The sequence below is a fragment of the Muntiacus reevesi genome, chromosome 4, assembly GCF_963930625.1.
Source record: "Muntiacus reevesi chromosome 4, mMunRee1.1, whole genome shotgun sequence".
NCBI classification, from domain to species: domain Eukaryota; kingdom Metazoa; phylum Chordata; class Mammalia; order Artiodactyla; family Cervidae; genus Muntiacus; species Muntiacus reevesi.
In genome coordinates this window covers 110,471,523-110,489,325 of record NC_089252.1, presented here as the reverse complement: position 1 = coordinate 110,489,325, position 17,803 = coordinate 110,471,523, and the positions used below count along the sequence as shown (strand labels likewise).

The window sequence follows — 17,803 nt, the reverse complement described above, 5'->3', positions numbered from 1 at the left end:
GGCTGAATGACCATTTTCTTCTGGGTTCAAGGATGCTCCCCTCCCACCTCGAGCTCCCTCATGGGGTGGCAGAGTACCCAGAGCCAGACTACCTAACCTAAAGAAAAGCAAACCCCAACTTGGGCCCAGGGGCCCCCAAGAGACCATCCTGAGTTTAATTCCTGAGAACTAAGCTGACAGTTGGTGTGGCCTTGGCCAATAGGTGCAAGCTCCGCAGCTGGAGCTGCCACGGTATCCTTTCCCAAGTTAATTAGCCTGCCTGACAACGGACAACAGATAGACCTCTGGATGAAGTCCGTATCTTCTGATAGCCTCTCCAGGTTCCCAGAGCCACACTTCCTCCCACCTCCTGAGGAGAGAAGGCTGTGCCCTCCTACCCGCCCCCCCCCCCAACACACACCCCCTGGTGACTTGTCTCAACAAGGCTGTTCCCTGCTTGCGGCCTCCCTTCCCAGTCTGACACAGGTGGACACCCACTCCTTCCTTCCCAGTTCCCAACAGAGATCTCCAGAGCCACACCCCTATTTAGCCTGTCCCCACAAATGACCCTCTTGACCTCTGTAACCTGGGCCTTTTGGTGCCCTCTCCCTTGCACTGTGTGGGGTGCCCTTCCAGGTATCCAGGTGATACACAATACGAAGGTAGTCAGTGTTCAGGAAATGTCAGAAGCAGGATGGAAGGGGCAGGAAGAAAGGCCAGAGTGGAGGAGATGCCCATGAAGCCACGAGGACAGAATAGGATGGGTATGGAGACAGAGTCTGTCTCCTCTTGGCCACCCAGGGTCTAGTGGGCTCCAGACTGAGTCAATTCCTCCAATTGATGGTAACTCTCTGGGTCCTGCAACCCCACCCCCACCCCCCACAGCCCCAACAGAGGACCTTACCCTTGGCCAACAACAAGGGTCCTCCTCACTTCTCAGGGGGTGGGGGTGGGGGAAGTAGGGAAAGAAAGAGGCCTAGGGGTGATGGTGGCACTGGTTCTGAAAACTGTCCGGCATTCTGTCCCTGTTCATGCTGCCCAAATGGTCCTCATTTGGCCCATCTGGTGGGCTTCAGTTTCTCTTCCTGTAAAACAGAGGCATGAGGCACCCTTTAGCCTTTATCCTTTTGAAGTTAAAGAAAACAAAAGATGTGAACCAAGTGCTGAACCCTGGAGTGGAGGCTGCCTGCACCTGGAGCATCTAGGAAGGCTTCCTGAAGGAGGGGATCCAGGCGAGGTGAAGACTACAGCTAAACAGCTGGAGGAAACTGCTCACCCAGAGCTATTTGAGTTTTGTCCTACTGTTTTCTTATCCCCTCGCCCCACTCCACACTCCGGTCACACTATCCTGCTCCACTAACAATAGGTTAAAAAAAAAGGTGGCACTTCAATCTCTGCATAAAGCACTTAGACCAGCACCTGGCCCGTGGTAAGTTCTACAAGTGGTCGTCACGGTTATTGTCTTCACAACTTGTTGAAGGACACTGCCCATCTACACGCGGCCCGCAGTCCCTTCCCCCAAGCCCGAGAGCCTGTCCCTTGCACGAATGGTGGCCGTTCCAGCCAGGCGGGCTGCGTCTCGGTCCGGTCTAGACCTGGGGCAAGTCTAGAATCCCAGCCCCCGACCCGAGTCCGGAAGGCTCAGATTGGCCCTACCCTTTGCACTGGTAGGGCGCGGATTGGGGGTGGGGGGCGGGGACGCTGGGCGCCCTCCGGGCCGCCCTGACCTCAGGCTCCTCCTCCCGCCGGGCTCCCCGCCCTCTGCTCGGTCCCGGGAGGGGCGGGGCGGCGGTGGCAGCCGCCGAAGTGCAGGAAGCCGGGCGGCGGCCGACCGGGAGGAGGAGGAGCGCGGCGGGGGCCAGTACTACTTCCCCCAGTAGTACCGCGCCGCTCCGCCCTGGAGTGACGCCCTCCGCCCATGGGCCTGGTAGAGGGCAACCGGCGGGCGGCGCGGAGGAGGAGGCGGTGGCGGCAGGTGGAGTGCAGTAGCGCCGGAGCCCGATCGGGCCATGGCCGCCTCGGAGCGGCTCTACGAGTTGTGGCTGCTCTACTACGCGCAGGTGAGCCCGCCCCGCCCCGCGCCCGCCGGGCCCCCAGCTCCGCGCGCCCGGCGCCTGCTGCACCTGCCCCCGGCGCAACCTGGGCCGCGTATCTGCGCGCGAGCCGGGGTTGCTCCGGCTGCGCACGCACGTGTGCGCCCCCGGCCCGCCGGCGCCTCGGGCGCTTACACCTGGGGGTCGGTCCTTTCGGGCGCGCGCCACACTGGAGCCTCTTGGGTGCGGGCTGGGTAGCATCGGTTGTGCAGGAGGAGAGGGGCCTGGACCAAGCCGGCCTTTACCTCTTTTAGAGATGGGGAAACTGAGGCCCCGGCGGGGGCGGGAAAGAGACTGGCCGGGTTGGGAGGCTTACTTTGCATTTGGGCTTGCTCCTCCTGACGGCTGCGCCCAGTTGGGTAGTCTTGGTCGACGGGTCTGAGTGGGCTGGGTGGGAGGTCCCTACTTCGGTCTTGGGCAACTCATCAGATCCGCTGCAGCGAACTGACCGTGGTGAGTTCCTGACCCCAGGCGCCCCCACCCCAACCCCGGGCGGGGAGGAGGGTGTGGGTTACCGGGGGTCCAGCCCAAAGAAAAGATTCTCTCTGGATGCTGAGGGTGGAGACAGGGAATGCACACAAGCTGGGAGGGATGTTTGAAAGGGATGGAGGGATACCATTTTCTCCTGAGATTCTTGTCCTGCCTCATTGACTACCTTAAGTGGTCTCAAGGTGATGGGAGCAACCCAGGTGTCCCCCAAACTATATCGAACACATAGGGCCCCACTTTCCTTCTGCATCCACAGCAGGGAGAGAACCCAGGGCAACACCCCTCTGCCCTTCACCCAGCACCAGCCTTCCTCCCTGCACCTGCCTGGCATCACACTCCTGGCTCAGGCACACCTTGAACACAATGGACTATTGTGTGCTCCTGATCTGGGCACTGGGGGGAAGTTCATGCTCATATCAGCTGGCCCTGTGAGAAGAGGCTAGCCCACTGTCTCTCGGGACTGCAGGCTAGGTCTGGGGCCCCAGGGACCAGGAATCCAGGCCATAAAGGCCGTAGCTTCTTGAGCCCGCTCGGGTGGTGAGAAATCCAGGCATCTGGCAGGAGGCAGTGAATGGAGTAGAGTCCATCTTTCCTGTGATTCAGGGCATGCATGCTGTTTACACCCTGAGCTTCTGTTTCCATATCTGTAAATTTGGCACAGTCCTGGCCTGGAGTGGCCTAGACTCTGCAGAGGGGTAGCCAGTATGACTGGGGTAGCCAGTATGACTGGTCCAGGCCAGAGAAGCTTCCTGCTTCCCTGCTTCATTGGATCCCGTTCCCCCAGCTTCTCTGTCTCTGTCTCCAAAGACTGGTCCTTGTGATGGAGAAAGCTTCAGGAGGAGACTTGCACTGGTCCTTATGCTTCTCATTGCCTTCGTGGTTGTGGGCAGATTCTTGGTCTTCACTTCCTTCAGTTGTGACCAGGTGAAGGGGGGCTTGGACAAGGTGATGTGTCTGAGGGATGTTAATTGTGCTTCTGATTGTTCCTGTGGTCACAGGCGGGTTCTTGGTCGTGAGTTTCTTCCCCTGTGATCAGGTGAAGGGCTTGAACAAGGTGATGAGTCTGAGGGCTGTTAATGGTGGGTCTTCGGGCAGGGTGGCATGCTGCTGGGGGAGGGTGTCTTGGTTTCCCAGAACTGTACCTCCAACACGGGTGCCTCCTGCTGCCCCTTCTAGCTGAGCTCTGCAAGCAGTCAGTCCCTCACAGGTGTTCAGCGTTCACCTGTGCTGAGTCCCTTCTCCCCCTCCCACTCCTCACCTCACTGGGGAGGTGTGGGGTACAGGCTAGCTGGTTGTAGCCTTGGAAGCCTGGGCAGGCAGGGGACAGCCTGAGGCCAGGCAAACAAATCCAGGATATGAGTGTGAACCCCAGAGCCGGGAGGGGCCAGGTTTCCTGGGGAGAGGAAGCTCCAGCCGGCCTCCCAGCGCGGCCTTCCTGCCGGCTTGGTCCTGCTCCTGCTCCCGGAACACGGTCTCCACCCTCTGCAACTGAGCTCCCAGGGAGTGGTTGGAGTGGTTGGTGGCTGTCCGCGTCAGAGCCCCGCCAGGACCTATTGTGTGTGTGCTCAGGGGAGGGGAAGATAGGTATGGGGTTGAACTGATAGAGGCTATTAAGAAACCCTGAGTTGGCCAGCCACCCAGCCAGTAGGTCCCCCAATACTTTCACCCCTCCCTTCAGCAGTGAGAGCTGACATCAGCTGGCAAACCTGTTTCCCCAGTTGTGGGTTTGGGCTCGCCCAGGGAGCACCCCCGTTCCTGCCCTTCCTTTCCCCTCACAGACCCCAGATTCAGCCCCACTCACCCCATACCTCTGGGGGCCACGAGTGGGTGAGGGGGCTGTGGGTGGCTACTGAAGGAGGACCAGAGTGCGCCCTAAACATCACTCAGTCTGAGCCTCCCAGGGCCTTAGTGGGGAAACCAAGGTAGGGTTGTACCAAGGTTGTCCAGCAGAGCTCCAGCCCAGCCTCCATCCTGCGTTCCTTTACCCAGGAAAGGTCTAGTCCCGTGGGCAGGAGAACTCAGGTGGGTCTGCACCCTCTGCCTGGAGCCCTTGCCCTCCAGTCTGAGGAGGCCTTCCTCCCGTCTGCCCCCCGCCCCGACCGAGCTGGACCTCAGCCCAGGCATGTCCTCGTGTGCACCCTCGTTGTGCTTGCTACTCCACGGTTTCACCTCACATTCAGTAGGTGCTCCCGGGGTATTAGCTGAATAGCTAGATAGAGGCGTTAGGCCCCAGAGCAGTGACTGGTCAGAGATGTGGTGTCAGTGGACGGAGTTTGGGCCTTGAGATCTGAGGGCGCAGGACAGGGAGGATCAGGCACATGGCTGTGGGAACTATGAGAGGCCGGATGTCAGGAGTGAGAGGGGTGGCAGCACACCCAGAGGACCCCCCAGCAGGGCTTCCCCGGTGAGGGCCTAGGAGGCAGGTGCAAGGAGAAGGGACTGGGGACAGCACCCAAAGGCCAGCAGTTGGTATGTAAAGGTGATGCCAAGTGTGCAGATGGGCGGCCTCTTTGCAGCTGGAGCAGTGGTGTTGCTCAGTAACCTCCAGTGAAAGGGAGCACTGGGGTGCGTGAGAGCTGAGGGGCACTCGGGGATCCAAAGGTCAGGACAGATGTTGAGGGTGCAGGTGCGGAGCCCAGGCTGAACTCCATTTATGTCATTGAGGACACAGGGCTCCAGGGAGGTCAGGTGAGAACTCCAGCTGACCTTGCTTTGCCCACCCCTCCTGGTCCCTCACCCTGACCAATGAGCTCTACTGCATCATGGAAACCTAGTCAGGCCCTCTGGGACCTTAACTGTGCCATATTTCTTCTTGTGCCTCAGTTTACCCTCTTGAGATGAGGAAAAGGACCTCCTTGCTGCTTGGCCGCACCAACCCCCTTCCATACTTCATGGGGCGACCAGGGTTTCCTCCCCCCTGACTTCATTACTGAGGCAACTGAAGAGGGAGAGACTGAGGTGATGGGGAGAGTAGCACAGAGCCCAGAGTTGGGGGAGGGGCTGGTAATCACTGGAGTTGTTATGGCAACTGGGGAGCTGATGTGGAAGTGTGGGGTCCCCATGGAAACAGGTCGGTTACTATGGGGACCCTGAAAGGAAATTCTTGGTTTCCATAGAGATAGGACAAGGGGAAGGTTAAGCCCTAAGGGCTGTTACGGAGACCAGAAGGTCCATGCCTTCTCCTTACCCATCCCCAGGTAAGGAGAGCGGCTGGCCCAGCCACCTAGGCCTTTGGACCACTAGTCTCACTTGCCTTGTCCCTGGAGAAGTCCCTGTCTTCCCGTTTCAGTCCTTGGCCTGAGGTCCTCAGAGTCTGATCTCCAGTCTTCCTGGTGTAGCCAGCTTGACATTGCCATTCCCCTCCTGATGCTGACTGGAAAGATGCCCAGGCCTGAAAGAGGTCATCCTGATCGGGCTCCATCCCACCTTATCCCATTTCTGTTGGCCTGTTCCAGGAGAAGGGGTGCTGACTGGGAGGAGCCACCACTATGGAGCCTTGGTCTTCTCTCCCTACCCTGCTCCTAACACTAACCCAGGGTCCACCATGATCCTCCCATTCCACTAGCCTGGACAACCCAGCTGGGGAGTAGCCCTTGGGACCTTGGCTCAGCCAGTGAACCAAGGTCTGCCACTCATCTGTCACTCATGGAGGTGGGTGGGGAGAAGAGAGTGATGCCATAGAATGCCAAGGGCTTGGAAAGGCAGAGCCCCCTCACCTTATCACATGCTGGTGGGTGTGGTCAGGGAGCCTTTACCTGTTAAACAAAGCAATGATTTTTAAAGAGGCAGCTGAAACAGAGATTAATGTTTTTGTTTTTTTGTTTTTTAGATTTTTGTTTGTATTGGAATATAGTTGAGTTACAATATGTGTTAGTTTCAGGTGTGTAGCAAAGTCATTTAGTTACACATGTACATATGTCTATTCTTTTTCAGATTCTTTTCTCATATAGGTTATTTTAGAGTACTGAGTAAAGTTCCCTGTGCTATACAGTACTCTTTTATAATTACCTATTATATATAAGTGTGTATGTATATATGTGTGTGTGTGTGTTTATGTATGTTAATCCCAACCTTCTAATTTATCCTTCACCTCTACCTTTCCCCTTTGGTAACTATAAGTTTGTTTTCTAAATCTGTGAGTCTGTTTCTGCTTTGTAAATAAGTTCATCCGTATCATTTTTTAAAAAATTAGATTCCACATATGAGTGATATCACATAATATGTCTTTTTGTCTGACTTCTTTTAGTATGACAATCTCTAGATCCATTCATGTTGCTGTAAATAGCATTATTTTGTTCCGTTTTATTGCTGCATAATATTCCATTGTATATATGTACCACATCTTCTTTATTCTTTCCTCTGTTGATGGACACTTAGGTTGCTTTCCTGTCTTGGCTATGGTAAATAGTGGTGCAGTGAACACTGAGATGCATGTATTTTTTTCAAAGAATGGTTTTTTCCCAGATACGTGCCCAGGAGTGGGATTGCTGGGCCGTGTGACTGCTCTATTTTTAGTTTTTAAGGAACCTCCCCAATGTTCTCCATTGTGGCTGTACCAGTTTGCATTCCCACCAACAGCATAGGAGGGTTCCCTTTGAGAGATTACTGTTAAGTGAGCTACCAAGTGTAAGAGTCGGGACTGGACTCCAGAACCCACGCACTTACCCACATTCAGTGTGGGGACCCCGACCTCTGAAATTCCAGACAGAGCTGCATCTTGCGGGAGGTGCTGACTCTGACAGGGGACGTTCAGGCAGAGGAAACACGGAGAGCCAAACACACGCAGGCCTGTGGGGGTGGGGACAGTGAGTAATATCCAGTGGGGCATCCAGTGAATGTGGCACGTGAGGCTGGAGGTGAGGGGGGCGCCACACCAGCGGGGCTTCAGTCGGAGGCGGCGGCAGTGGACACGACCCTGAGCCTGTGGTGGGGCGGCTGGCCGGCTGCCCCGACAGTGGTGTAACTGACTGGGGGGGCGCTGGGTGCTGTTTAAGGAACTTTTGTGTTTGATGGTGGTGGGGGATTTGGGGCAAAGTCTGGGCCCTGGGACACAGAGTAAGCCGGGGCAGCTGTCAGGCTTGGGGTAGGGCAGGCGGGTCTCAGGCAGCACGGCACCAGGCGCTTAGTGGTCCCTGTCCCCCGCCAGACAGCGCCGCCCACCCATCCTCCGCTTACCTCAGAGTTGTGAGGAAGTGGTTGTTCCCTGCCCATCCAGGGCCTCACCAGCCCTTGGGAGCTCCCCTCCCTCGGCAACGAGTGTCCTTAAGGCTGGTGGGGCATAGATTGGGGTCCCTACAGGGGTGACACTTGAGAACCGCTCCCCTCCCCCCAGGAAACTGGCCTCCCCCACACCCACAGTTTTCTCCCTGCTGCAGGGCCCAGGGCAGAGTGTGGCTGCTCCTGACCTTCCTGACGGGAGGGGCAGGGTTGGGACCCTGGGCCAGGCAGGTGGGGTGGGGAGTGGGCTGCCTGGCCATGCTCCTGTTCAGAGCTGGGGCGGGAAGGAGGAGCCAGGGAAGCGGAGCGTTGAGAGGAGTGTGGGAGCCCAGGCAGCACAGCCGCCTCTTTCAGGCTCTGGAACCTTCTGCACGTGGCACTGCCTCCATGCACAAGGCCCCTGCTCTGCTCAGCCTCTCAGTCCCCAGCATTGCAGCCTCAAGTCATAGGGCCCAGGTCAGAGCCAGGCTGAGGCCTCTGGGGGAGAAGAGATGAGACCCACAGAGTCAAGACAGGCAGTTGCCCCTTCCCCTGCCGAGAACTATGCTTCAGAGACCCCTCCAGTACCCACTGAGGCTGCTGCCTGCATTGCCTCAGCCCTGAACCCAGTCCAGCCTGGACCTGCTGGAAGTCTGCAAGACTGGACAGGCAGAGGATATGGTTCTAGGGACAGGAAGCAGGAGGTGTGCAGAGAGTTTGAGGGGGCCCATCTGGCTCTGGGAGGGCCGATCGAGTGATGGGCACAAAGAGGGTGGAGGATTCCTGCTTAAGTTCCACAAGCACAAATCACAGATGGCAGCGGGGCTTGGGCAGGGAGCAGGGGCCTGCACAGGAGAGCGTGCATCACAGATACGAAAGCCAGACAAGCTGGAGAAGCAGGCCCTGGTTGGACTAGGGGCCCAGGATGCCTGGCTTAGCAACTGAGCCTTTGTCTTTGGTCCAGGGAGGGAGGGCATGACCATATGTGGCTTACAGGTGCTCATCAGAGCTACTGTGGGCAAAAGAGACTCATGTTTTGGGTGGGAGAGACGGTGACTTGACTAGGGGTGGTTTAGGAGTAGAAGGGAGGGTGGTATTGGGACAGTTCTGCAGATAGACAGGGATCTGTGGGATCACCAAGGCAGAGTTGTATGTGGTCAGCTGGGCTCACTGACTCTAGCCACCATGAGTGGGCCTGGCCTAGAACATGGGTCTGGCTTTTAGCATCCTCAGAGGTACAGTTTGCAGTTGTGGTGGTGCATGAGGCATCCCCTCAGGGGCCCCCCGTTTTGCCATCTGCCGTGGGAAGAGTTCAGAAGAAATTGTCATAAGAGCCCTGGCTGGCTCTGGTGTTTTCAGGGCTGGGCATGCTGGTGTCCTTGCTGGTCTGTGGAGAGGAGAGGTATGGAATGGACAGAGGTAGGTGAGCAGGGAGGTGGCCAGCAGCGAGGTCACCAAAGAGAACTGACTAGCAGAGAGTCCTGGTGGTGTGCACCCGGGTGGCCGCACCCTCTCTCTGAACTGCCTGGGTCTCAGCTCTGTGACAAAATGTATGAGAGGGTTCAACCACGGGGTGGAGGGCTGCTCTGCCGCAGTTTCTGGGGGGGCCTGGCCCAGTCTACTGGGGTCAGGCCCTCTTCCCTGGGGCCTGTTCAGTCCTGGCCCTGTGGTCTGAGGCCCACAAGTGGCCAAAAAATGAGCTGTCCATGCAAAAATAGTTGTGGAGGTCCTGGAGTTGAGGTCTTGGCAGCCGGGGAACAGTCTCGGGGTGTTGCCTATGATGGGTCCCTGGCCCTTAAAGTTTCTCCACTTTAGTCCCTGTCCCTCCCTTCTGCCCCTGGGAGAGAAAGTTGCCTTCTGGATCCTCCTGTTAGATGGGAGCTCCAGATGACGCCAGCGTGGAAGGAGGGAAGGTGGAGGGATGGAAGGAGGAGCTTAGTTCCAGGCCACCGCCCACTCTATGCCCTGGGAGGAGCTTAGAGGTCAGGGCTGTCTGGGGCTTACCTGTGTCCCTGGAGCAAAGAGACCCGCAGGGCCAATGGGGAGCCAAGACAAGACTTGGCCTAAGGGCAGGGCAAAGGTCTGGATGCATCCTCCAGCATCATTTCCTGGGCCAGAGGCCTCAGACCCTGCTCAGGGAGCTGTGGGTGCCCTGAATGAAGGGCACTACTGTAGTAGGGACCACAGCCTGTCCCTAGATAGGCCGGACTTCACGCCTGTACAGCTAGTTTCTGTCCACAGACTCTACCCAGGGCAGTGTGACCCCTGCCCCTTTGTGCTGCAGGCCCCACCCCCGGCCCTAGACTGGGTCCTTCGCAGCTTCTCTTGCTGGGCCCTGGGTGCCCCAGGCCCCCCCACATCCCTGCGGTCGGCCGGGAGGAAGCGGCCCCCTTCCCCCACCGTGACTCTGCGCTTCCTGCCCCAGGGGCCAGGGCGGGAGGGGACGTTTCCCGTTCACACCAAAGTTTCCCTGGCTGGTGGCGCCCAGACGCGGACTCAGCCGCTGTCCCTCTTGCCCATGGAACCAGCTCTGGGGCCCGGGGTCCAGGTAACCAGCCAGAGTGGGTGGAGGTTCCTGGGGTGAGGTCAGGCATTGCGCCTGTACATGTGGGTGGGTGTTTGTGCATGGCTCTGCCTGGTTGATGGTGCACATGCATCTTGAGATGTATAGTCCAGGAAGGTTTCCTGGAGGTGGTGCCTGCGAAGCTGGGAGAAAGTAGCAGGCGAGAGCCCAGCCCATAGCTTTGGGTTCAGGGAGGCTAGTGGGTTGGAGACCTGAAGCCCCAGCACCCTTGTGGGCCACAGCCACACTCTAGACATGCACACACTTAAGCTCCTCCCCTGCTGGTGTCAGGCTTGCCTGGGTCCCCAAGAGTTTAGGAAGTGGCAGCAGAGACTGGGAGGCCAAGAAGTGCAGACGGGGGTGCCTGGGAGAGTGGTCAGTATGTAGGGCAGTCCTCTGATGCTGACCTTCCACTTCCTGTCTTCCCCCTTTTCTCTCCCCCCGCACCTCCCCTCCCGCTCTGCCTGCAATTTCTCTCCACCCCCATTCACTCGCCGCCTCTATCCACTCTGCCTCTCCTGCACCCCCCTTTGCAGAAGGACCTGGGCTACCTGCAGCAGTGGCTGAAGGCCTTTGTGGGTGCCTTCGAGAAGAGCATCTCACTCTCCTCTCTGGAGCCACGCAGGTGAGACAAACTCCTCAGAGGGCGGGAGACTGAGGGCTTCTCGGCGCCCACTGACCCCTCCCCCGTCCCCCCCACCCGCAGGCCAGAGGAGGCGGGTGCCGAGGTGCCGCTGCTCCCTCTGGATGCGCTTCACGTGCTGGCCGAGCAGCTGGATGCCGGGGACCTGGAACAAGCCCTGCTGCTGCTCAAGCTCTTCGTCATCCTCTGCAGGTGGGTCCCTTTTGTTTTCTCCACGGTGGGAGGGCATGGAGCTGGGGCCTGGGGTGGCGGCTGGCATATCACTGGGATCTCTCCCATCATTCATCCATCAGGAACCCCGAGAACGTAGAGGCGGGCTGGGGCCGGGTGCTGGTGCCCCGGGTGCTGGCGCTCCTGACCCAGTTGGTGGCCAAGGTGAGGTGGCCTCTACCCCGGGGGGTGGTAGGTGGTAGCCATGGCCCAGCTAACGCCCCTCCACCCTCTCCATCTGCCTACAGCTGAAAGGACCCCCACCACCACAGGAGGACCGCGGGCACCAGCTGGAGAATGTAGCCCTGCATGCCCTGCTCCTCTGTGAGGGCCTCTTCGACCCATACCAGACCTGGCGGCGCCAGCACAGGGGGTGAGAGGCGGCCCTGGGGCAGAGGACCCAGAGAAAGCCAGGGAGAGGTTGGGGTGGCCCAGGTGCAGGGGTGGGAGGGGCCGGGGTGCAGGCCCCTGAGGGGATGTGACCCAGGAGGAGTGAAGCGCTGGCCTCACCTTGGCCCCTACCCCATCCCCGCCTCCCCAGGGAAGTCATCAGCGCCAAGGAGAAGAGCAAATACAAGTTCCCTCCAGCTGCTTTGCCCTCTGAATTCAGCGCCTTTTTCCGAGGTCAGGCCCCACCCCAACACCACTCGGTCCACCTGGCCCCGCCCTCAGACCCGAGCCCCTTCCTGTGGTTCCCCAAGCGCACAAGCAGTAAGGACCCACTTACTGCGGCTGCACGTGGGGCTGGGAGAAGGAATGTGAATGGGCCTCTGTAGGGAAATGGGAGTTCAGGGGCAGAGAGGAGAGGAAGGGCATGTCTGTACAAAATGAGTCATTTCTTTTCTGAGGGGGGAATTGATTTGCCTTCCTGCTTCTCTCCTATCTCCTGGATCACCCCAGTGACTTGTACCCTTCTGGTCTGGAATGTCAAACTGTCTGGTCCAGTCTTTTTGTCCCTGTAGCTCCACCCAGTCTCCTCACTTCCGCATGACAGTCTCTACAGTAGGTGTCCCCCCTTCCTGCTGACCCCTCAGGCTATCTCTGGGCACCTGTTCTCCTTGGGCACCTTGTGCCCCTGGGTCTCCTCTCTCCTCTCCTTGGAGGGAGACTGGCCAGGATTTCAGATGGGCCTAGGGCAGGGTCTTTCCTGGTGGCTCAGATGGTAAAGTAATCCACCTGCAATGTGGGAGACCTGGGTTCGATCCCTGGGTCGGGAAGATCCCCCGGAGAAGGAAATGGCAACCCATTCCAGTATTCTTGCCTGGAGAATCCCCTGGACAGAGGAGCTGGGTGGTCTACAGTCCACGGGTCACAGAGAGTCGGACACGACTGAGCGACTGGCATTAAGCCGCTGCTAGGGCAGGGTGGTGCATGGACAGGGGCAGGCCAGCTCGGGAAGGCGCTGGCGTATTGGGCTAGAAAATATCTCAGTGTTTCTGGGTTGCCCCAGGGAGCCACGGGCTTGAGTCTGGAGTGGGGGCAACACCTCCAAGAGGGGAGATGCCTCTGGGGAGTTCCCTGGCTCTGCTGGTCCACAGCCTAAGTACTCTTCTTAATACACGCAGGATTTTGTTCCCTCTGCTGTAAATTCCTCTATGGTGGCCTGACACCCTCAGAATCCCATCCTGCTCCTCCTCACAGCCTCCCTTTCCAGCCCCACTTGCTCTCTGCTCTCCAGCCATGGTCCTGTCCCTGGGGAACCCTCCCACCCCATCCTGCTGGTCAAGGCAGCCCTGCGTGGCCCCAGCCCCCACACACTCATGTGACCCAGAGCTGGTCCTTTCTGCTCTCTGGGTTTCAGTTCATGTCCTGGCATCCTGTCCAGCTTGGCTGGAGCAGGGCCAGGTGGGCCTCCCAGATATGACGCTGTGAAAGCCCCTAGAAGTCCCAGTGCGGGTGTGGGGGATGGTGTGTGGGGCATCTGTATAGTAGACACTACAGGGCCCTCAGAGCCGCTCATGGCGAGCTCCAACCGTCACAGCACAGAGGGACCAGGAGATTTGCATCTAAGAAGCTAAACCCTAGGTTGCCGTGGGGAAGTGTGTATGGGGGGCGCTCACCCTGGGGTCCTCACTTTCAGGATTAAGGATCCAGGGATCTGGCTAGGCTCTTGGGGCAGGGCCATGCCCCTTATGAGCTCCCCAAAGAAGGGCTGTGTCCTCCTGAGAACCCCTGGCACAGAGTCATGACATTTTAGAGACTCCCAGCACAGAACCAGTCCTCTCTCTGAGATGTCATCTCCCAGCCTCTGTTCTGTGGCCCAGCCTCCCCCTGCCATCCCGGGGCACCCACCTCTTGTATGGCCCCTGGACTCATAGCCCTGCAAGCTTGCTGACCTTGTCTTGCCCCCTCCCCCGACCAGAGAGCCTGCAGGATGCAGACCGCTTGCCTTCTGTGGTCCTGCTGCGTCTCATCCACCTCTTCGGAGCTGTTCTCGCGGGAGGGAAGGTAGGCTGGGAGGAGCCTGTGGGCCAGGGAGTGGCTGTCTTGGGGTCTCTCTGCTGGGTGAACCCACTGCCCATCTCTGCCCACACCTGCAGGAGAACGGGCAGAAGGCTGTGAGTGCCGGCTCTGTGCAGGGCCTGCTGGGTGTGGTGCGGGGCTGGGGCCACAGGCCAGCCCAGGACCCCCGCCTGATGCCGCTGGCCCTGGAGGTGCTGGTGGGTGTCGTACACATCTTGCATGCCAGCCGCACACCCCCGCGGGGGCCAGAGCTCCGAGCCCTGCTGGAGGGCTACTTCCGCGTCCTTAATACTGACTGGCCAGCCGGGCCGAGCCTGGACCCTGAAGAGGCCCACGTCACCCTCCGGGTCAGCATGCTCGGTGTGTATGGCCTCTCAGGGAGGTGGCACTAGCAGGGGAAGCCCCAAGTGGTGATGGAAAGGCCAGCCTGGGCAGCATGGGAGGAAGGTTTCAGGCTGACCAGAGGTGCTGCTGGCAAGAGGCTTGGCAGGGCTGACCTTTGACCCCTCCACAGACGCCATCCCCATGATGCTGGTGTGCGAGGACCGGCCAGTGCTGCAGGCCACCTTCCTCAGCAACAACTGCTTCGAACACCTGATTCGCCTCATCCAGAACAGCAAGGTGGGCGGGGCCCCAGCCGGGGTCAGGGGCCTGGAACCAGAGGCTGGGGGCACCATGTGTGGATCCTGAGCAAACGGGCTGGACGGGGCTGCTGCCTGGGGCTGGTGGGGTGGCTTACTCTTCAGTGGGAGGGCCCGGGGTCAGGACACTCTGGACCCCATAGGAAGAGGGTGTCGTAGAAGGACGGGAGCTGCCCTGGCCCCTCATTTCCCTTCTCCCCAGTCCCAGGTGTCGGGCAGGAGGGAAGCCTCAGCTGTTTCGGATGCAGTGTCTACTCCTGCCCACTCATCTGCCCCCGGCGCTGTCCCTCTGGGCAGGTGTGGGTGGCTCAGCTTCCTGCTCTGCCCTCCTGCTGGGGGGCACTTGGCCTGGGGCTCAGGGTGCATCGTTCCCTGTGGGGGGAGCCCTGGCAGCCGCCCCAGGTCCTGCTCTAACCCCACCCTTCCCCCATCTTTTCTCTCCTCTGCCCCTCCACCCTGTGCCCTTCCCCTTCCCCACAGCTGTACCTGCAGGCCCGGGCGCCCCCTGAGGGGGACAGTGACCTGGCTACCCGGTTACTGACTGAGCCCGATGTCCAGAAGGTACCACCCTCAGGCTGACACCACCTCAGTCATGCACGTCCCTGGGCATGCACCCCCTGGGGCTCCCTCTTTGAGCCTTTCTGCAGTTTGCAGGGGAAGCAAGCAGATCTGTGTGAGGCATGGTGGAGCCTAGCGATGCAACTGGCTCCCCCACGCTCTCTCACTGGCCTTCCAGATCCCCAGCCCAGGGAGCTGTGCAGGAGGGATCCATGCCCTGCCTGTTGTTAGTCCTGGGAGCTGGGGTTTGGCTATGCTGAGCCAGAAGGAACCTTCGATACTCAACCACCCACCCCCATTGCACCCAAGCGGAAACAGGAGGCCAGATACTCAGGCATTTGGCTGTGGGCACTCACAGAGGGGGTCCCTCACATGGAGGGGCCACTTCTTTGCTTGAATCCTTGTACTTGCCCTAAGCAGGTCCCTGGAAGTTCCCCATCCCCTCATGACTCATGCCCTGCTCCCTGCTCACCTCACCTGGGGGGCTCCAGGAGGCTGCAGGGTGTCGGCTGGGGGCTCTTCATGGGGTACCCTCTCTGTGGCTCAACACCGGGGCCCCTGTGTCTGGAGCCCCGCCCTGGCTCTGGTCTCATGCAGCAGCCCCGTGTGTCTGTTGCACTTGGCTGTTGTCTGAGAACCTGTAAGTCCATTCCTGTACAAAGCAGGCGAGGCTGGTGAGACCCCTGCTTTTTACAGATGAGGAATCTGAAGTCTGGACAGGGGGAAAAGATTGCCCGAGATCCCCTGGGGAGTCGGGCAGAGCTGGGGCCAAGGGCCCCATGGGGCTGAAACACAGTCTAGCACCTGCTGACGCACTGTCCAAGCCCTCCTGACCCCTCACCGCCTGGGCAGGGCAGGGTGAAGAAGTCACGTGCCTCAGGCTGTTGGGTCTGTCCAGGCTGAGCCTCTGTCTCCACCTGGATCTAGGGGAAAGGGGCAGGGTAGGACTTAAAAGGTCTCGAAGGTTCTTCTGGTTCTAACGTCCTGTGATTGTTTGTCCCTAAATCCCCCGACTCCCTGTCAATCATCATGGGTGATGGGGCACTTGCCAGCCTGCCTGCATGTGTGTCTGGCTTGGGTGGGGATGGGTGGAGACCAAGGCCTGTGAACCCACCAGACAGTGGTGGGCAGAGGGCTGCGCCAAAAGTGTTCACTGGTGATCTTCCCAGCCTCGGCTTCTTCTGGCCTCTCTGTCAGAGTGGGTCTTGCCAAGCTGTTCAGAGGGGGCCTTAAGGTCAGGGTGAAGGTCACGGTAGTTTGGGCAAGGGTAGACACACTGGTGCCCATGTAAGGGTGCCACCCTCTCGGGGCCCCAAACCCACTCAGCTACTGGCCTGGGGGCATCTCTTCCTGTCCCTGCACCCCTTTCACTGCAGGGTGCTGCCAGCTGCGACATCCTGGCACCTGCCTCTCCTGACTGCCCCTCCCCACCCTAAGGTACTGGACCAGGACACAGACGCCATTGCGGTCCACGTGGTCAGAGTGCTGACCTGCATCATGAGCGGCTCCCCCTCCGCCAAGGTGAGGCTGCTGCTGTCGCGCTACAGTAGGGCTGTGGGGTGGAGTTAAATAGAATGGGTCTGGCTGATGGCTGTCAGAGCAAGTGAGCTGGGGAGGTGGCCATCCTGCCCTCTGGGGTGCAGATCAGCCCACGGGGCGGGTACGGTCATTAGTCCTGGGAGCTGGGTGTCCTGGCTAGAGGGGAACGGAGGCTTGTGGCCGACCACCATCTGCAGCCCTCCGAGGCAGAGCCGTTCCCCCCCATCCCGCCATGGGTCCCCGCCACTACTATCACTGTGACCCCGAGTCAGAGCTGGGCCAGGGAGCCCTGAATGGTGACGCCTCCTCCAAGGTTCCCTGGGTTGTGAGCGTGCCCTGAGGCCCACATCCATGCTCTCTCCTCTCCCACTCACCCACAGGAGGTGTTTAAGGAGCGCATTGGCTATCCTCACCTGCACGAGGTCCTGCGGAGCCACGGTCCCCCCACCCATCGGCTGTTGCAAGAGCTGCTCAACATGGTGAGGGCAGGGGCTGGGGGTCAGGGTCCCCGTGGGCAGCCAGGACTGAGTCAGAGCTAGCACGGAATATGAGCTCTCCGCTTTGGGGGACCATACTGACTGTGGCCCGCACACAGTGTGACCTGTGTCCTGACCCTGTGTGTCAGGGTCACTGGGGTGAGGAGTCCTTGCTACGTGGGGTCAGAAGCTATTGCCTGTTAGCAAGTCCCAGGGCGATGCAGGGAGTCCCACTGTTGGGAGGGTGGCCTGTTCCATGCCAGCTGCCTGGGGGCTAGCCCAGTCTCTCCCCCCGCAGGCTGTGGAGGGTGACCACAGCATGTGTCCGCCGCTGCCGATCCGCAATGAGCAGCCAGTGCTGGTGCTGATGAGGTGGCTGCCGACGCTGCCCACAGCCGAGCTGAGGCTCTTCCTAGCGCAGCGCCTCCGGTGGCTCTGTGACAGCTGCCCTGCCAGCCGCGCCACGTGTGTGCAGGCCGGTCTGGTGGGCTGTCTTCTGGAGACGCTCAGCGAGGGGGTAGCCCTGGGGGCCCGCTGCCAGGAGCAGTTGTTGGCCCTGCTGCAAGCACTGGGCCACGTGTCACTAAGGCCCTCGGAGCTGCGTCGCTTGCTTCGCCCACCACCAGGGCTGGACTCGGGGCCAGGCGGGGCAGAGGCTGGGCAGGCCCGCCATGCAGGTGCCATCATCCGCGCACTCTCTGGCATGGCCCGGCACCAGGGCCCAGCACGAGCCCTACGCTACTTTGACCTCACACCCAGCATGGCGGGCATCATGGTCCCCCCTGTGCAGCGTTGGCCAGGCCCTGGTTTCACCTTCCATGCCTGGCTCTGTCTGCACCCCATGGCTGGAGTGCCTGCCCCCGCCCCCACCCGGCCACTCCAGCGGAAGCAGCTGTACAGGTAGGTGACGGCTAGGGTTCAGGGCATGCCGCCAGAGTGAGCGGGAGAACCAG

The 17,803-nt window shown here is 59.7% G+C and overlaps 1 protein-coding gene across 6 annotated transcripts in view; it reads left to right on the top strand.

Moving 5' to 3' along the window:
• The first annotated feature begins 1,781 nt into the window (after nucleotides 1–1,781).
• NBEAL2 (neurobeachin like 2) overlaps nucleotides 1,782–17,803 on the top strand; it is a 30,632-nt gene continuing 14,610 nt past the window's right edge. For 2 of the 6 annotated variants that reach the window (XR_010663010.1, XM_065933845.1), the window contains exons 1-13: nucleotides 1,782–2,039; nucleotides 10,857–10,945; nucleotides 11,027–11,155; nucleotides 11,257–11,338; nucleotides 11,422–11,546; nucleotides 11,715–11,797; nucleotides 13,536–13,621; nucleotides 13,714–13,996; nucleotides 14,151–14,257; nucleotides 14,758–14,838; nucleotides 16,273–16,356; nucleotides 16,755–16,853; nucleotides 17,149–17,750. Coding sequence is in view for 5 of the 6 variants with exons in the window: in XM_065933845.1 (XP_065789917.1) it covers nucleotides 1,989–2,039; nucleotides 10,857–10,945; nucleotides 11,027–11,155; nucleotides 11,257–11,338; nucleotides 11,422–11,546; nucleotides 11,715–11,797; nucleotides 13,536–13,621; nucleotides 13,714–13,996; nucleotides 14,151–14,257; nucleotides 14,758–14,838; nucleotides 16,273–16,356; nucleotides 16,755–16,853; nucleotides 17,149–17,750 (1,901 nt within the window). In the remaining variant the exon portion in view is untranslated. Of the gene's footprint in view, nucleotides 2,040–10,245; nucleotides 10,306–10,856; nucleotides 10,946–11,026; nucleotides 11,156–11,256; nucleotides 11,339–11,421; nucleotides 11,547–11,714; nucleotides 11,798–13,535; nucleotides 13,622–13,713; nucleotides 13,997–14,150; nucleotides 14,258–14,757; nucleotides 14,839–16,272; nucleotides 16,357–16,754; nucleotides 16,854–17,148; nucleotides 17,751–17,803 lie in introns of those variants that run through there. The other 4 variants (XM_065933846.1, XM_065933847.1, XM_065933848.1 and 1 more) reach the window with 4 other exon arrangements.